This window comes from Oncorhynchus kisutch, linkage group LG19 (assembly GCF_002021735.2).
Source record: "Oncorhynchus kisutch isolate 150728-3 linkage group LG19, Okis_V2, whole genome shotgun sequence".
Lineage (NCBI taxonomy): Eukaryota > Metazoa > Chordata > Actinopteri > Salmoniformes > Salmonidae > Oncorhynchus > Oncorhynchus kisutch.
Window position 1 is genome coordinate 27,159,948 of NC_034192.2, and position 15,135 is coordinate 27,175,082.

General features: G+C 43.4%; 1 protein-coding gene across 6 annotated transcripts in view; it reads left to right on the forward strand.

The window, feature by feature from the left end:
- LOC109864500 (uncharacterized protein KIAA1211-like) overlaps positions 1 to 14,864 on the forward strand; it is a 37,049-nt gene extending 22,185 nt beyond the window's left edge. For 4 of the 6 annotated variants that reach the window (XM_020452347.2, XM_020452346.2, XM_031797131.1 and 1 more), the window contains 11 exons: positions 918 to 997; positions 2,841 to 3,012; positions 4,657 to 4,789; positions 5,579 to 5,731; positions 6,044 to 6,091; positions 8,590 to 8,751; positions 10,326 to 10,416; positions 10,574 to 12,298; positions 13,419 to 13,564; positions 13,813 to 13,900; positions 14,237 to 14,864. In XM_020452347.2, coding sequence (XP_020307936.1) covers positions 934 to 997; positions 2,841 to 3,012; positions 4,657 to 4,789; positions 5,579 to 5,731; positions 6,044 to 6,091; positions 8,590 to 8,751; positions 10,326 to 10,416; positions 10,574 to 12,298; positions 13,419 to 13,564; positions 13,813 to 13,900; positions 14,237 to 14,403 — 2,949 coding nt within the window. In that variant the 5' untranslated portion in view covers positions 918 to 933 and the 3' untranslated portion in view covers positions 14,404 to 14,864. The remainder of the gene's footprint in view (positions 1 to 917; positions 998 to 2,840; positions 3,013 to 4,656; positions 4,790 to 5,578; positions 5,732 to 6,043; positions 6,092 to 8,589; positions 8,752 to 10,325; positions 10,417 to 10,573; positions 12,299 to 13,418; positions 13,565 to 13,812; positions 13,901 to 14,236) is intronic. The other 2 variants (XM_020452348.2, XM_031797133.1) reach the window with 1 other exon arrangement.
- Positions 14,865 to 15,135: the final 271 nt, after the last annotated feature.

Here is a 15,135-nt window from a genome sequence, read left to right on the forward strand (position 1 = left end):
TTCATGTTTTTGGCACATTGAAGTGAAAAAAAGCAGTGGCACGTCAACCACCCATTTATTCTCAGACCTCCTCGGGTATTTGTACTATGTGGCTGAGTGTGATTGAAAGTGTTAGTATTGTAACTTCTCTCCCTTTCGTTCACTGTCTGTTGATATTCCTTGTTTTTATAATCATCGCATCCAGACTTAAGTTCATGTGGAAATTAACAAGTTACTCCTAAGTAATTGCATTTGAAGACCTTTATTTAAGACTGCCCCCGAACCAGGGATATTGACTTGCACAAAGCACAGCCATTCTCATAAGCTCTAACCCCTCATCATGCCCTTAATAAAATTGGCAGAGGAGGTAATTGCATTTGAATCATCTTTATTAATGGAGTAACTAGTTTTGCACGTGTGGTCGAATTCCAAATTGCCTCAACATCCTGTTTTGTCATTCTGTGGGGCCAGGGGCTGGGACTGGCTGTCACTGACCCTTTGACTTCCTTGTGGTGCGTCTGAGGCTATCCTGCTGGGTGCTCCAGACCAGAGCGATCTCCAGCCTCCAGACAGGCCCCTCCAGTAATCTGCCCCAGCCAGGCACAGGCTGCTTATCTCAGCCTCTTCCTGTGCCACGGCAGGGCGGTGACGTGTAGGGCGTTGTGGTAGAGAGAGACTGGTAGCCCCTCCCTGATCTCTTCTCAAATAGAGAGCAGGGTTATGAAAATGGTTGTTACCATCGCAGGAGATTCACACAGCTGAGTTACAGTAAATGGGGATGAATAAAATGCAGTGCCTGATTTGAATCTGTGTTATTGTAGTCAGTCCATATAGACAATGGTCTTATTAGTATCCTAAATCCCTGGAAGGCTTCCCTCTGTAATATAGTTAAGTCTTTCCCTCTGTCTCCATAGTAAATGCCTGTCTCTCCCTCACAGCAGTGACTGCAGCATCATGGCCTCTGGACCATCAGATGTGATGACTAAACAGGATCCTGCAGACCCCACAGAGTGCACAGGTAAACCCACACTAACTGGCTTTGATAGCCCTTTTAAAGGGGATTTTCACTATTATCTTGCCATTGGTAAATAGCACTACCACAGACTAGAGTTTCCTATCTGATCAGATTTACAGTATCTAGTCTGTAGGGAGGGAATGGCAAAATGACTCATTGTCCACACAGTTTACATATATCCTCAGAGGCATAGATCCATGTCTGAGAAGCCTTGGGGTTCATTGTAAGTTGAAGTGATACAATTATCATTGTGAGAATCCCTCCACATGATCTATGCAAAGGTATTCTTGTTTCTTCTAGACCTGTGTGCTGTTAGCTCTCTCAGAAAGCATTGGCCTTCAGGGAGGATCAGGCCAAGCTTAAGAAAGCGATATTATTACAGTTTTATTGGCAGGAAATTAAGTAAAATATAATACATCTCACCACCCCTAAAGAACATTGTAAAAATGTCCATCCGCCAACCCTTCAACCCTACTGTGATGTGTGTGCTCTGGGAACGAGGAAGTCAGGGACTGCAAGGTCAGGCTCGGCCCCGTCTCTGGAGGGCTAGCTGGGATGTGGATTAGCCCTTCCCTTCAGCAATAGGTCACACTGACAATCTCCTCTATCGGATTGAACTTCTAAAGTGGAGGGCGAAGTCCATTAAAGTAAATAATTTGTCAATGGCTGGAGGTGTGCCGGGCCAGGGGATAATGTGGCATACCCTGATAGTCAGGGGGAGGGGGTTAAGCTGCAGTCAAGATTAGAAGCCCCGTGTGTAATATGTCCGTGGAATTAGAGGGGTCTTGGCCATGCCTCTTCCAAAGGGTTACAGTTTGTAATAGAATTAACATCAACTCAAGGAGAGTAATTAGTTGTTAGGTACGGCAGTGCTCACTAGATCAATGAGAATATTTAGTGGGAGTTTCTTGTCTATTTGTTTATTTATGTGTCCCATCTTCCCATCGAAGCCCAAATTTGGCCTGTTGGTTAAAAAAAAAACTCTGCACAAAATATCTTTGTCTCCGCTTACATGTTCAGCTACTACAGTATATACATTCATAAATCTGTAGTTTTAAATCCCTCTCCTACTGGACTTGAGTTTTCCCTTGATTTGTTGACTTCAGCCATACTGAATGGCCCAATTCAAAGTGTGTGTGATGATGCCAGCTCAAGGCCTTGTCTGTAATTGGATCTCAAGTGTTTTCCAGAGCATGTGAGCCACAGGATTGTGTGGCTTTATATATAAATATAGTCACTACTACCAACCTTCACTTCTCCAAGGCAGTGCTTGCTCTTTAATCAGACAATTGTATTCCTAGCTGCTAAAGGTCTCCATCCTAGGATTGTTCATGTTGTAGTCATCCCTTCTCAAATATTGGCAACATTTGTATGGATCCAACTAACTTGACCTCTTTGATAATTGGCCTTTCTGCTGCACCGTTTCACCTTCTGCTATTTTGGCGTAATGTCATATTGAATCTAAAATAGTGTCTGCTGTATTGTGATTTTGCACCTCAACAAACAGTTAAGATCTCTGCCTTGTATTATTCTCAAGATTTGGGGTTCGGGACAGTTTTTAGTTAAAAAGAGGTGTTGAGATTTTAAACGGGTGCTACATTTTTAATGGAACTGTTGAAGTGTTTTACTACCCCTCTCACTTGGTAATGCAAAGGTACGTGGGTTTTTGACCAACACATGGTAAATTACTCTCACTTTACTTGAGCTCACATGAGGGAGTAGATGTTCGTTTAAAAGCTTTCATTAGGTAGTCTTATTTGTTTGCTAGTGAAAAGACAAATGGTTAGGGAATTAGCTCCCATTGTAAACTGGAGATGTTTAACCATGATATCTATCTTCATTGTAGGCAAGAAGAAGTCCAAGTTCCAGACCTTCAAGAACTTTTTTGCTAAGAAGAAGAGAAAAGAGGCTGCAACTCCTGCCGGGGACAATGGGTTGAAGTCGAGCCAGTCCAGTGACAATGTCAATGCCCCTGAACCAGCATTCCTCATCCGGTCTGAGAAAGACGAGGGCTCTGGGTAAGATTTATATTTTTCTCACAGGTATCTTTTGGTCATCACTATGGCAACAGCCTTCAGGAACAATAAACACAATATTTACATCTTACAGTTAAATGAGAAAATACAAGAAATGTTATCCTTAACAAAGAACAAATGTGTCACTGAATTTCTCCTCTGTATGTTTACAACATTAAAGGCACATATTTGTCCTAATAGAGTGGTCCGCTGGGAATTAACGTTCTGCCTACCACTTAGTCACCTGAATAATAAATCAAGTCTTGTCCGCTAATTTTAGAGTCTAGCGAATTTTACTTCATTAAACATGCAGCCTCATAGGCTACCTGCTGCAGACAACTTCCCCAGAGACATGGATCGAGTACTAAATGGCTCCCCAATTCAGTGCACTACTTTTGATCAGGATCCATGGTGTTCCGTTTCAAAAGTAGTGCACCATATTGGTAGTAGGGTTCCATTTGGGACATTACTAGAGCTAGTGACTTGTCATTACTGCTCCTTTAGGTTTTTCTACAAATGTTATTAGATGTATTCCTACATGATTGGATGGATGACCCAGCCACTGCCTGACTGCTACTTAGGGGAGAGCTCTGGGGCCTCATTTATAACCTCTAAGTTTCACACTAAGTGTATGTGTGCCATTTCTGAAAAGACTGCATACGTCAAAAAATATTGATCACGCCATACATCCGTGTGTTTCCTGTTATAAATCAGACCTGCCGTAAACATTGCGCATTGTGAACAAGCATTATAGTGCCACCTGGAAAATGCTCATGTGATCTTTTTTTATGGTGACAATAACGGCCTTATTTGCAGTTTGAGTTTAAACTTTTGGAAATAGGCCATAGCATTTAAGGTGTGTTGCCAGAATACTATCGCTGTAGTATTCAGCAAAGGTCTGTGACTAGTTCTGAAGGGGAAAAAAAATTGATGGCAAATTTGTTTGCTGAACATTTTATTTAACAATGTTTTGCATTGACTGTTTCCCCCAACCTAACTATGCGGCACTGCCCGCGAATTCTGAAACATTATCTAGGCCTACTCGAGGCATTTTAAATTGTATGGTGAACTGTCTGTTCTTACCATAGGCAACTTTTTTTTTAAAATTTTTACGTTCTATTGTAGCCAATATAACCGAAATAGCTAATCTATTTACTACTGTGAAGTAGTTACAATTCATCCCAACTCTCATTTAAATTGGATCTTCATTTGTTGTATTAGCTACTTCGGGAGTATGAACCCATTTCAGTCAGAAATGTGAGGAACTTATTCTGCATTGATCATGGAAAAAGATAATCAGGAAAAAAAAATAGATTTTTTTGCTATTCTCACTAACGGCAAATAACTGCATCATGTCTTTTGGATTTTATGAATAAGCATGTCATTTCCCCCATTTGCACAAAATACTTCTTGCCTGCTGGCAAGGCAGTGCTTCAACCGTCAAAAATTGTGTGCATATATGGTCTAAGGTGTGTGGGAAGTTAAGCATGTTCTCACATCAAGTACATTTCTTTTATATATGCCAACTTTTGCGTGAACAGGTGCTGCACGTTTTGTGGTAGTGTTTGTAAATGAGGCCCCAAATGATTTGATTTGTCATTTGAACATGAAATCTCACTCAATTGTTTTTTTTGTTTTTTTTGCAAGGTCAAAAATCTACATGGGAAATAAGGCTCTGTCACATGACAGTGTCTTTGTCTCCGATTTGCCCCTGTCAGAGGTAAACGAGGATCTGGGAGCCTTTCAGGATAACATCCATGGAAAAGTCAAGTCTCTACAGGTGGGTAGTTAAGCCTATGTTCCATACTTGGACTGGCTGTAATTCTGGATTTTGTACCTATAGTCCAATATCATACACCCACAACAAGTGAAAACAATGTGTCTCCGTGGCTCGTGTTAGTATCTGATATTCAGCTCTCTTAAATCGGTATTAGCTTTGGCACTCTGTCCGTAGAACCTGGGTATAAAATTAGCCAGTCTGGTCATAAGCCGGGTAGACTGGGCGCTAGCTAGCTAAGGCTCATCCTTAGGTCTTACTACCTGGAGTGTTCTGGGCAGACTGCCACAACGGGCCGGCGTGTACGCGCATGCTAATACATACAGCGGACTGATGCACAACAGTGTTGACTAGGCACAACAACATGCTAAAATGGAGGAGATGACAGATGTTTGGCTGGTGGTGTTCAGTCTATAATAAGTCCATTTGGAGAAGGATAGGGTTTCTAATACCTTTTGTTGGAAGGAGACAGACTTGAGACTGTCCTTGAGAGCAGCTGAGCTCATTCAGATACACACACTGAATGGACACTATCTGTGATACTGCTTTCTTTCACCACGCAAAGTCTGTTTTTCAGCTAGTATGGACCGATTTGTTGCTTAACTCACTTTCACTGATCATTCTACTTTGACGAGTTCTCAACCACTAGGTAGGGTAGCATGCTCTCAGAACATGTGATCTGAAAGTGAAAAACCAATCTTTAGTACTCTATTGCTGCACACGAGTCATATTTGTAGAAGTTTTACATTAATACATTGCAAAATCAAGGTTGATAAGTATGTTGTCCTGCAGCTCCAGCTGAAACAGGCCATCCGGCTAGGCTCTCCTCCGTCTCTGTGTGTGAAGGGGGATGACGCAGGGACTCTGTCTGAGGATGACGGCCTTCCCTGCAGCCCACCAGAGTACTCCACCCTGCACGCCGTCCTGGCTGGGGTGTCCCACAGGGTACGCATCATTATGCAGTGAGGACTGGCATCGTGTTCATGGGGTCAACTTCATGTTTGCAATCATTGGACCAAATTCGCTACATAGCTAGTTCTGGTCTTCAGTACCTATTATAATTGTGTGGCATGTACTATGTGACTGCAGTCACATGATGCCTGTCACATCCGATACCTGCACATACCACACATTCATGTTTCATGAAAGCTACCGTGAGGATGACTCGTGCTTATGTCTACAGATCTATTGCTGTCTATCACCCTTTTATAACTGCGCCGTCACTCATCCTGTCTCTCTCCTCCCAAACTGGTACAGAGGAACAGCTCCCTGAGTCTGGAGGGAACAGACAGCGATGAAGACCAGGTAATATCCCGCTTTCCATGCTATTTTGTTAATATAGTCATGTGCTTCCTATTCAGTGGACACATTGAATGATCCTCCTTGTCATTTGACCGCCATGACCAATCAGAATGCGCCATTAGCCCAAAGAGGCAGAGAGGAGGCTCTATCGTATGATGTGGAAGAAATAGATCAAGATGACTGGGTTGTATTGTCATTTGATTTTAAGGATAAATGTTCCCCAGATGTATTACACGTGTTGACGTCTTGGAGTACATCTGCCTTGATGATGTATAAAGCTGTGTGTCTTCCGATGAAGCTTGTACTCTTCAAGAAATGAAAGCTTCCGTGTCAGATGCAGTGTTAAGCAATAGGAGTGAGTCAGGATGGAGGCATTGTTGAGCTTCATACCATATGCGACTGAGGCTCAGAGCAGCTACATGCGTTGTTGGCCATATTTACACCATACATGTACACAGTGGTTTGTTATACACATCAGAATTTAGGATACTTAGATACTTCTCTTTTCTGCCTCTCTGTGAATGATTTGGCAAAAGTCTCATGATCAAATGTAATTACTGCAACTTATTCATGCGTTAACGTAAACAAGACCGTCAGTGGAATAATGCTGTGTGAAGTGTATCTGCCTCAGCACGTATGTTGGTGTTATTATCGCAGCTGGCACGCTCACACTCGACATAATGGGACCATTGGAATGAATAGAGACTTGGCTAGTTTCTATGAATGCTGATTGAATCTTTTAAGCTTTTCTCAATTGAATTTGATTGAAAGGAATCTGCCAAGGGACTCCAAATAATCGTCTGAAGTTGTGAAAGGAATGTCCTAAAAAAGGAAAACCACAATTGGCATTTGATTGACTTAAAAAGGCTTACACAGCCCTCTGATAGCACGTTCAATAGTAGCTTCTATTGTTTTTGTATATATGATAGTATACTGTTTTTTTCCTTTCTCTTGAGCTATCTTTTCCACCAAAAAAGGGTCAGAATAAAATGGACAACCTGCAGAGAGTAAATCACTCCACTCAGCATTCCAACTGCTGCCTCGTGGGATGACAGGAAGATATGGGGGGGGGGGGTTCCCATAGGAACTGGTGTACCATCTTACCATGTGTGATTTTTCAGTAGTTTCTGACTGTTCGTCCTGAATGACAAACATAACGCAGGCACACACACACAGATGCACTTGTTTATTCTCTAAATTCCAAATAGTTGTCACGCGCTTGTGTTTTGCCTCGCTTGTCATGCCTTCAGCTGGGCCCGGAGCTGTAACAAGCTAGAGATTGTTTTTCGAGCCATAAATGGCAGCGTGCTTTTGGTTTGACCTCTTTTGAAATGGGAAGGGGTGGCAGTACACTTGCTTTGTCTCCCAGCTGCAAGCACCACTGAGAATCCCACCACAAATCCTCAGCTGAAGATGATGACCTGACAGTAATAAAGCTGCATTTCATTCTGCTGGTCTGTTTCTGCAGGATGTATTGTTTGACTCAGAGAGGAAGGTGGGTGGGGGTCCTCCCGTGTGGTCTGAATGCATTCCATTGGTGTTCTCTGGCAGTCAGGCTGTCTTCTGCAAATGGGGATATTACACCACTCAGTCAGGAGGCGAGCTCTGGCATTAGAACAAACGCAATACATTAATTTACTGTATATATTCAGTAAATTTGTGTGTGTATGTGTATATGTATATATATATATATATATATATATATATATATATATATATATATATATATATATATATATATTATTATATTCCACTCTGCTGGATACAATACAAACAGAGGTAGTTTCACTTATGACAACCTGTCTCTGGTTACACAGGGCAAATACATTTTGATACCCATAATAGCAGCAATCCTATTTGCTAAAATGTCAATGTTTGTGTAAAATCTATATTGTATATGACAAATAGCTATTTATCATAAGAATCCATTTCTAGTATGAAAGCAAGCTGTTAAGTCCGAGGTGGAATTGCTGTCAGAAACAGTAGAGGAAACCTACCTACATTCCAGAGCACTGAGAGTGGAGGCCTGTATTTGTTCAGCTAATGTCAGTGGGAGCCAGGCAGAAAAATGCCAGGACATTGGTCTGCCTGGGACATTTTTACTGACGCTCGACGCTGCTAGGAGGTCTTTATAATGGCGTCCCTGACATTGTTTATCCAGCTGAACAGACAGTCAGTCCTCCCTCTTCTCCATTTCTTATAGCTTTTCCTTTTGTCTTGAGTAGGAAACTCACCCCCATATCTTAGGATATGGTTAATCTGTGTCAGGAGAAACTATATTTGAGCTACAATTCAGCATTTTTGAATCTGTTTAGCTGGTACCTGGCTTCAGCAGAGAGTAATGTGACATGTGGACAGATGTCTGAAGACATTGAGATTGTAAGAGTTTGTAATCATTATATTATTTACTGTGTTAAAATGGCCTTTCTCTCTTTCTCTTATTTTTATATATATATATATATATATATATATATATATATATAATGTGTGTGTGTGTGTAGATGTCCTGTGAGGCGAGCTCAAGATCGGTCAGTCCCCTGATCCCCCTGCCTGTAGACTTCAGCCAGCCTGCCAGTCCCATGGGCTGCCTGGACAACACCGCCGCTCGCCACCGCCTGGCCGTCCGACACAAGGCCTGCTCCAAGATGAGGAAACCCACCACTGTAAGATGTACAGTTGAAGGCAGAAGTTTACATACACCTTAGCCAAATGCATTTAAACTCAGTTTTTCACAATTCCTGACATTTAATCCTAGTAAAAGTTCCCTGTTTTAGGTCAGTTAGGATTAGCTCTTTATTTAAAGAATGTGGAATGTCAGAATAATACTAGAGAATTATTTATTTTAGCTTTTATTTATTTCATCACATTCCCAGTGGTTCAGAAGTTTACATACATTCAATTAGTATTTGGTGACTTTAAACAATTTAAACTTGGGTCAAATGTTTCGGGTAGCCTTCCACAAGCTTCCCACAATAAGTTGGGTGAATGTTGGCCCTTTCCTCCTGGCAGAGCTGGTGTAACTGAGTCAGGTTTGTAGGCCTCCTTGCTCTCACACTTTTTCAGTTCTGCCCACAAATTTTCTGTAATATTGAGGTCAGGGCTTTTCCCACTCCAATACCTTTGTTGTCCTTAAGCCATTTTGCCACAACTTATGAAGTATGCTTGTGGTCATTGTCCATTTGGAAGACCCATTTGTGACTAAGCTTTAACTTCCTGACTGATGTCTTAAGATGTTGCACCTCATGATTCCATCTATTTTTGAAGTGCACAAGGCCCTCCTGCAGCAAAGCACCCCCACAACATGATGCTGCCACCCCCGTGCTTCATGGTTGGGATGGTGTTCTTCGGCTTGCAACCCTCCCCATTTTTCCTCCAAACATAACGATGGTCATTATGGCCAAACAGTTCTATTTTTGTTTCATCAGACCAGAGGACATTTCTCCAAAAACTACGATCTTTGTCCCCATGTGCATTTGCAAACCGTAGTCTGGCTTTTTATTATGGCGGATTTGAAGCAGTTACTACTTCCTTGCTGAGTGGCCATTCAGATTATGTCGATATACGACTTGTTTTACTGTGGACATAGATACTTTTACACAATGTGTCTCCTTCCTGAGCAGTAAGACTGCTGCGTGGTCCCATGGTGTTTATACTTGCGTACTATTGTTTGTACAGATGAACGTGGTACCTTCAGGCGTTTGGAAATTGCTCCCAAGGATGAACCAGACTTGTGGAGGTCTACTTTAAAAAAAAAAATTCTGTGGCCTTGGCATGCATAAAGTAGATTCCCTAACCTACTTGCCAAAACTATAGTTTGTCAACAAGAGATTTGTGGAGTGGTTGAAAAATGAGTTTTAATGACTCCAACCTAAGTGCATGTAAACTTCCGACATCAAACGTACATACCCATCCCCTTCTAGCACAACCAACCCCTCTCCCTGACTCCCCTGGCCAACACACACCAAACCCACCCCCTTCTATTCCATACCCAGCCCAAGTCCCCTTTGATCACCAAAGCAGAACCCCATCAAAATCCATCCCATGAGCCAAGTGTCCAGCCCATCTAGCCCAACCACAACGCGCCAGCCTGCCGTCAACTTGCATGGCTCATGAGTCTACCAGATCTTTGTAAAACATGTCCGATATGACTGAAGCTTGACAGATAATTTGTCTTTACAATCAACTGTATCATTAAGATTACATTATGACTCATCTCTGCCATATTTCTGTTGCTCAGAGGGTTGATGGCAGGGCTGAGGGAGAGTCATTCCAAGAGGAAAGACGGAGTGTTGTCATTCCAGAATCTGTGGAGGAGGACCAGGAGGAAGGTAATATAAATTATCCTTATTACAGTAGCATTACACAAAATATTGATGCAATATTGGAAAGATTATGTTTCATGGTATTGAGTAAGCATGGTTGTCATAATAACGCTATAGTGACTTGCTTATAGTGGCTCTGCTCAGACGTAGTTGTGTGTTCTAGATGTGAAATGTGAGCAGGCTGTTGCTGCCGAGAAGGAGCAGACCGATGGGGCCGTGGTATCCCAGCAGGCCGAGCGATCAGCCCCAGATAAGGAGGAGGATGAGCATGGGGACCAACCAGAAGTGTCTCAGGATGTCTCTTCCTCATCCCCTTCCATACAGAATGAGTCTGATTCTGAGGAATGTCTCTCAGGCCAGGCTAAGGCTCTGACCAAGACTGCACCCCTGCCTGGCTCCCTGGACTCTCTGGAGCCCCCTACTAGAGACTACGATGACTTCCTCCTGGCCCCTAATGGGTGTGAGGTGGCTGAGGAGGGTGGCTCTCTACTCCAGGAGGTGCTGCGCTCCCTCAAGTGTCCCCTGGCGTCTGTCCTGGGGCTGGAGGCTGTGCCCCTCGAGGAGGTGAATGTTAAGGGTTTAGACTCTGAGAGCTGGATGGATGAGCTGGCTGATGAGCCTGAGCCTCTGTCCCTTCATTCAGATCCGACCCAACAGGAAGAAGCCTGTCTCCCCAGTGATGGACCTGACTGCCCAGCAGAGTCCCAAGAGGAGGAGGATGAGCCTTATGCGTCTGAGGAGGAGTATGTGGTAGAACATTTCAAACCAAAGGAGGAAGAGGAGGATCAAGATGAAATCAACCCTGGATACTTAACAAAAGAAGATCAGGACATTCCTTCAGTTTATATGGAAAAAGAGGGAAAAGAAGATGGGGAGGAGACAGCGAGGTTAGAGGAAAAGGCGGTAATAGAGGAAGCAGAGGTTGTCCAAGACGAGGCAGAGGAAAAAAAGAAAGATGTGTGGAGGGAGGAGGAAAAAACAGAGCCAATCTCAGAGGTGCCAGTGCAAACAGCCTTATTGGAGCCAGAGGATGTAACGCCAACCTCTGTGGAGGATGATGCACAGCAGGTTCCAGACAATGACACAGACACTGAGAGAGCTTGTGAGAGCCCTGAGTGCCCCACTGAGCTGCCTGACCAAACAGTTAGGGAACCAGTCTGTGTCTCCCAGCTGCCAAATAGCAGTACACCTCCTCCAGATTCCCCAGACCAGCCTGAGTCCCCTACACATGCCACACAGGACCAGGAAGAGCCCAGTGTAACGACTGACCAGTACAGTATAACCAGTCCCAGTGCAGCTTCTGGCCCAGAGCAGAGCCCCCAGGAGCCCTGTAGTGGACCAACTGCAACAGAGGATCATGGGAAGCCATCTTGTGGCTCTGAACAGAGCAGCGCAAGGTTCACAATTTCCCCCACCTGGCAAAGGTTGGACACCAACGAGCCAACCTCCCCTTCTACATCTCCCTCCCCTGCTACCTCCCCCTCTGTCACTGTGTCTGGGGCTGTGGAAGCAGGGGTTACAGCAAAAACAGATCCCCCAAGTAGAGTGGAGCCACTTAGCCCTGTGGTGGCTGAAGTCCCTGCTTGTCCCAGCAGAACACAGAGCACCACAGCACCCACACATTCCTCAAAAGACACTCCACCTGCCGTTCCTGCAGCCCAGGAGGAAGGGACCCCTGAGAATCCGTTTGGTGTTAGGCTGAGAAAGACCTCTGTGGGTATGTTGCGCTTAGGATCAGAGAGTGAAACTCCCCCCTCATCCCCAGCACACTCACTTCCCATAGAACCACAGAGGTCCTCGCTCACTGAACCTCAGCCACAAAGCAAATCTGCCCTGCTCAGAAAGCCCTCCGAGCTGGACGGTATCGTCAAGCCCAAGAGAACACCAGGTACTAAAACAGTCTTAGTCACCATCACACCAGTCAGTGTTTACAGACGTGTGATATATATATGGCCTATCCTTCACTCACAATGCCACCTCTTGTTTATATATATTTCACAATGTTGAGCTCAATAGTCTTCAAATGACAAAACATTTAGTCTATGTATGTTTTAGGGATTTGGACTCCTGCTGGACTAACAATTCACACTGAAACGGGTCCATGAGTACGGTTGAGAGCAGACTTATTGAGATATCTAAAAAGAGACCTATAAACACCAAGGAGAGATTCCTCTAAATCAAATGTTATTAGTCACATGCGCCGAATACAACCGGTGTAGTCCTTACATTGAAATGCTTACTTATGAGCCCCTGGCCAACAATGCAGTTATAAAAAATATGGATAAGAAATAAAAGTAGCAAGTAATTAAAGAGGGGGGGGGGGGGGGTTACCGGTCAGTTGAGGTAATATGTACATGTAGGTCGCGTTATTAAAGTGACTATGCATAGATGATTACAACGGAGAGTAGCAGTGGTGTAAAAGAGAGGGGGGTGCGCAAATAGTCTGGGTAGCCATTTTGATTAGGTGTTCAGGAGTCTTATGGCTTGGGGGTAGAAGATGTTGAGAAGCCTCTTGAACCTAGATTTGGCGCGCCGGTACTGCTTGCTGTTCGGTAGCCGAGAGAACAGTCTGACTAGGGTGGCTGGAGACGTTGACAATTGTTAAGGCCTTCCTCTGACACCGCTTGGTATAGAGGTCCTGGATGGCAGGAAGCTTGGCCCCATTGTTGTACTGGGCCGTACGCACTACACTTTGTAGTGCCTTTCGGTCAGAGGCTGAGCAGTTGCCATATCAGGCAGTGATGCAACCAGATGGTGCAGCTGTAGAACATTTTGAGGTTCTGAGGACCCATGCCAAATCTTTTTAGGCTCCTGAGGGGGAATAGGCTTTGTTGTGCCCTCTTGGCTGTATTTGAATGCTATTGGTTTTCGGCATTTGTCTTTCATTGGTTCGTACCTCTCTTACATTTCCACTCTAAACAAAAAGATTCTGCCAAATGAAATTACCAGGCCACTCCTACCATATTTCGCACCATTTGAAGACATTCTCCTGTGTTCTTCTGTTTCAGATCTGTCTGTGGGTCGAGTGCCTAGTGTTGGATCTAGCGGGGGATCTGAATCACCAAGCTGGATCTCAGTGGCCAGACAAAAGCAAAGAATCTTCAAAGAGAACTCATTGGAGGAAACTACTGAGAAGAAGGTCCCTGCAGAGAAGGTAGGGATGGTGCATATTGTTTTGTGTTCTTTTGCTTAACGAGAAGCCACTGTTTCATAGAGAAACAGTTGACTTGTCAATCAACCATCCATCCAGTCCTTAGCTCTTGTTAGCATTTATTCTGCTATCACGACAGGGTCCACCTTTTGATGCAATATCTAGAATTTATGAGACTGAAGTTGTGTAAGGGCGATTTACTTGGTTATACATGTTGGACTGAATAAGCAGTTAATTCCATCTATTTCCAGGGGGAGACAAACAGAAAAGGTTCCATTCCTACATTGACGAGTCCTGTCAACAAAGACCAAGCCAAGCCTCCGGGACCTCCTGTAAAAGGTTTGACTCCTTAGTATCCCACTCTGCTACCACACACAAACACACACACACACACACATCACTTTCTTATAAAGTGTTTTCATTGTTCTCTCAAAAGACTGAGTGTGATTGATACACTGCTGCCCCCATGTGGAAGAAACATGCAAATAAAATGTTCCTGTTGAAAATGTTCTGTATCTGAGAATGCCTAAGACTTCAAAAATATTTCAGTCCAATATTTCAGTCCATTTTGATAACATTTTGTTGGTTGTAGGACTTTTCACACCTACAGTGTCTTTAGGACAATGCTGAGTGATTGTGTCACTAAAGATGTTGTTCTCTGCTCGTTGTCCATAGTGTTGTGTTCTCTTGAGATTTCTAAGCCTGCCGTGGTTGAGAAGGAGGGGAAGAGAGCCCCGGCTCACCCCGCACCTACAGCCCTAGCCCAGGATGAGCCCCCATGGATGGCCCTGGCCAAAAAGAAGGCCAAAGCCTGGAGCGAGATGCCCCAGATAGTTCAGTAAAGACTGGCCGTCTCAAACCGAATCATCCGTCCACTGATGGATCAGAATGCACTTGAACAACCAGAGTATATCTTTTGACTTCTAATACCTTCGGGTTTCTTATTGGACAGATGCTGAAACCCTCCAGTCACGTGCTGCGGTGAAAGTCAGTTGGGAATTAGGCCAAATTAGTAAAAGTTATGGCCTAAGATTGAATTCAGTTGACATGATATATCTATGTACAACCAACCAATTATTGAATGATATTTGTTTTAATTTCTTAACTGTTATTGACAGTATTCCTTGTATGAGTGAGGGTCCAGTGTATCAACTTTGAACCTAGCCTTGAGCTTTGATTGGAGGATGAATAAGCATGGATGGAGAGAGTTTTCTTTGTATTTATTAAATCTCTTTCATGTATTTGTTTTATTTTTGTATTGCCTTTTGAACATGTGTACATTAAATGTGTAGTAAATAACAAATGGGATTCCATTTTCTTTTTCTTTCAGCTCTCTTTAAGAACATTAAGATAAACTGTTACTCTTCTTTGTACCTACTGCCAATAGTGCATCAAAGATGGTCATAGCCATTCATTTAATATGAAAGGTATAGGCATACTTAGGCAGTATAATATATATTTTTCTGTTAAACAGATGCCCCGCTTCACATTCCTACCCCCAAAAAATATTTTGTATCTGATTCATGTGAACGATTCACTTTTATTTTAATAGATGGGATTCAGTTCAATCCCAG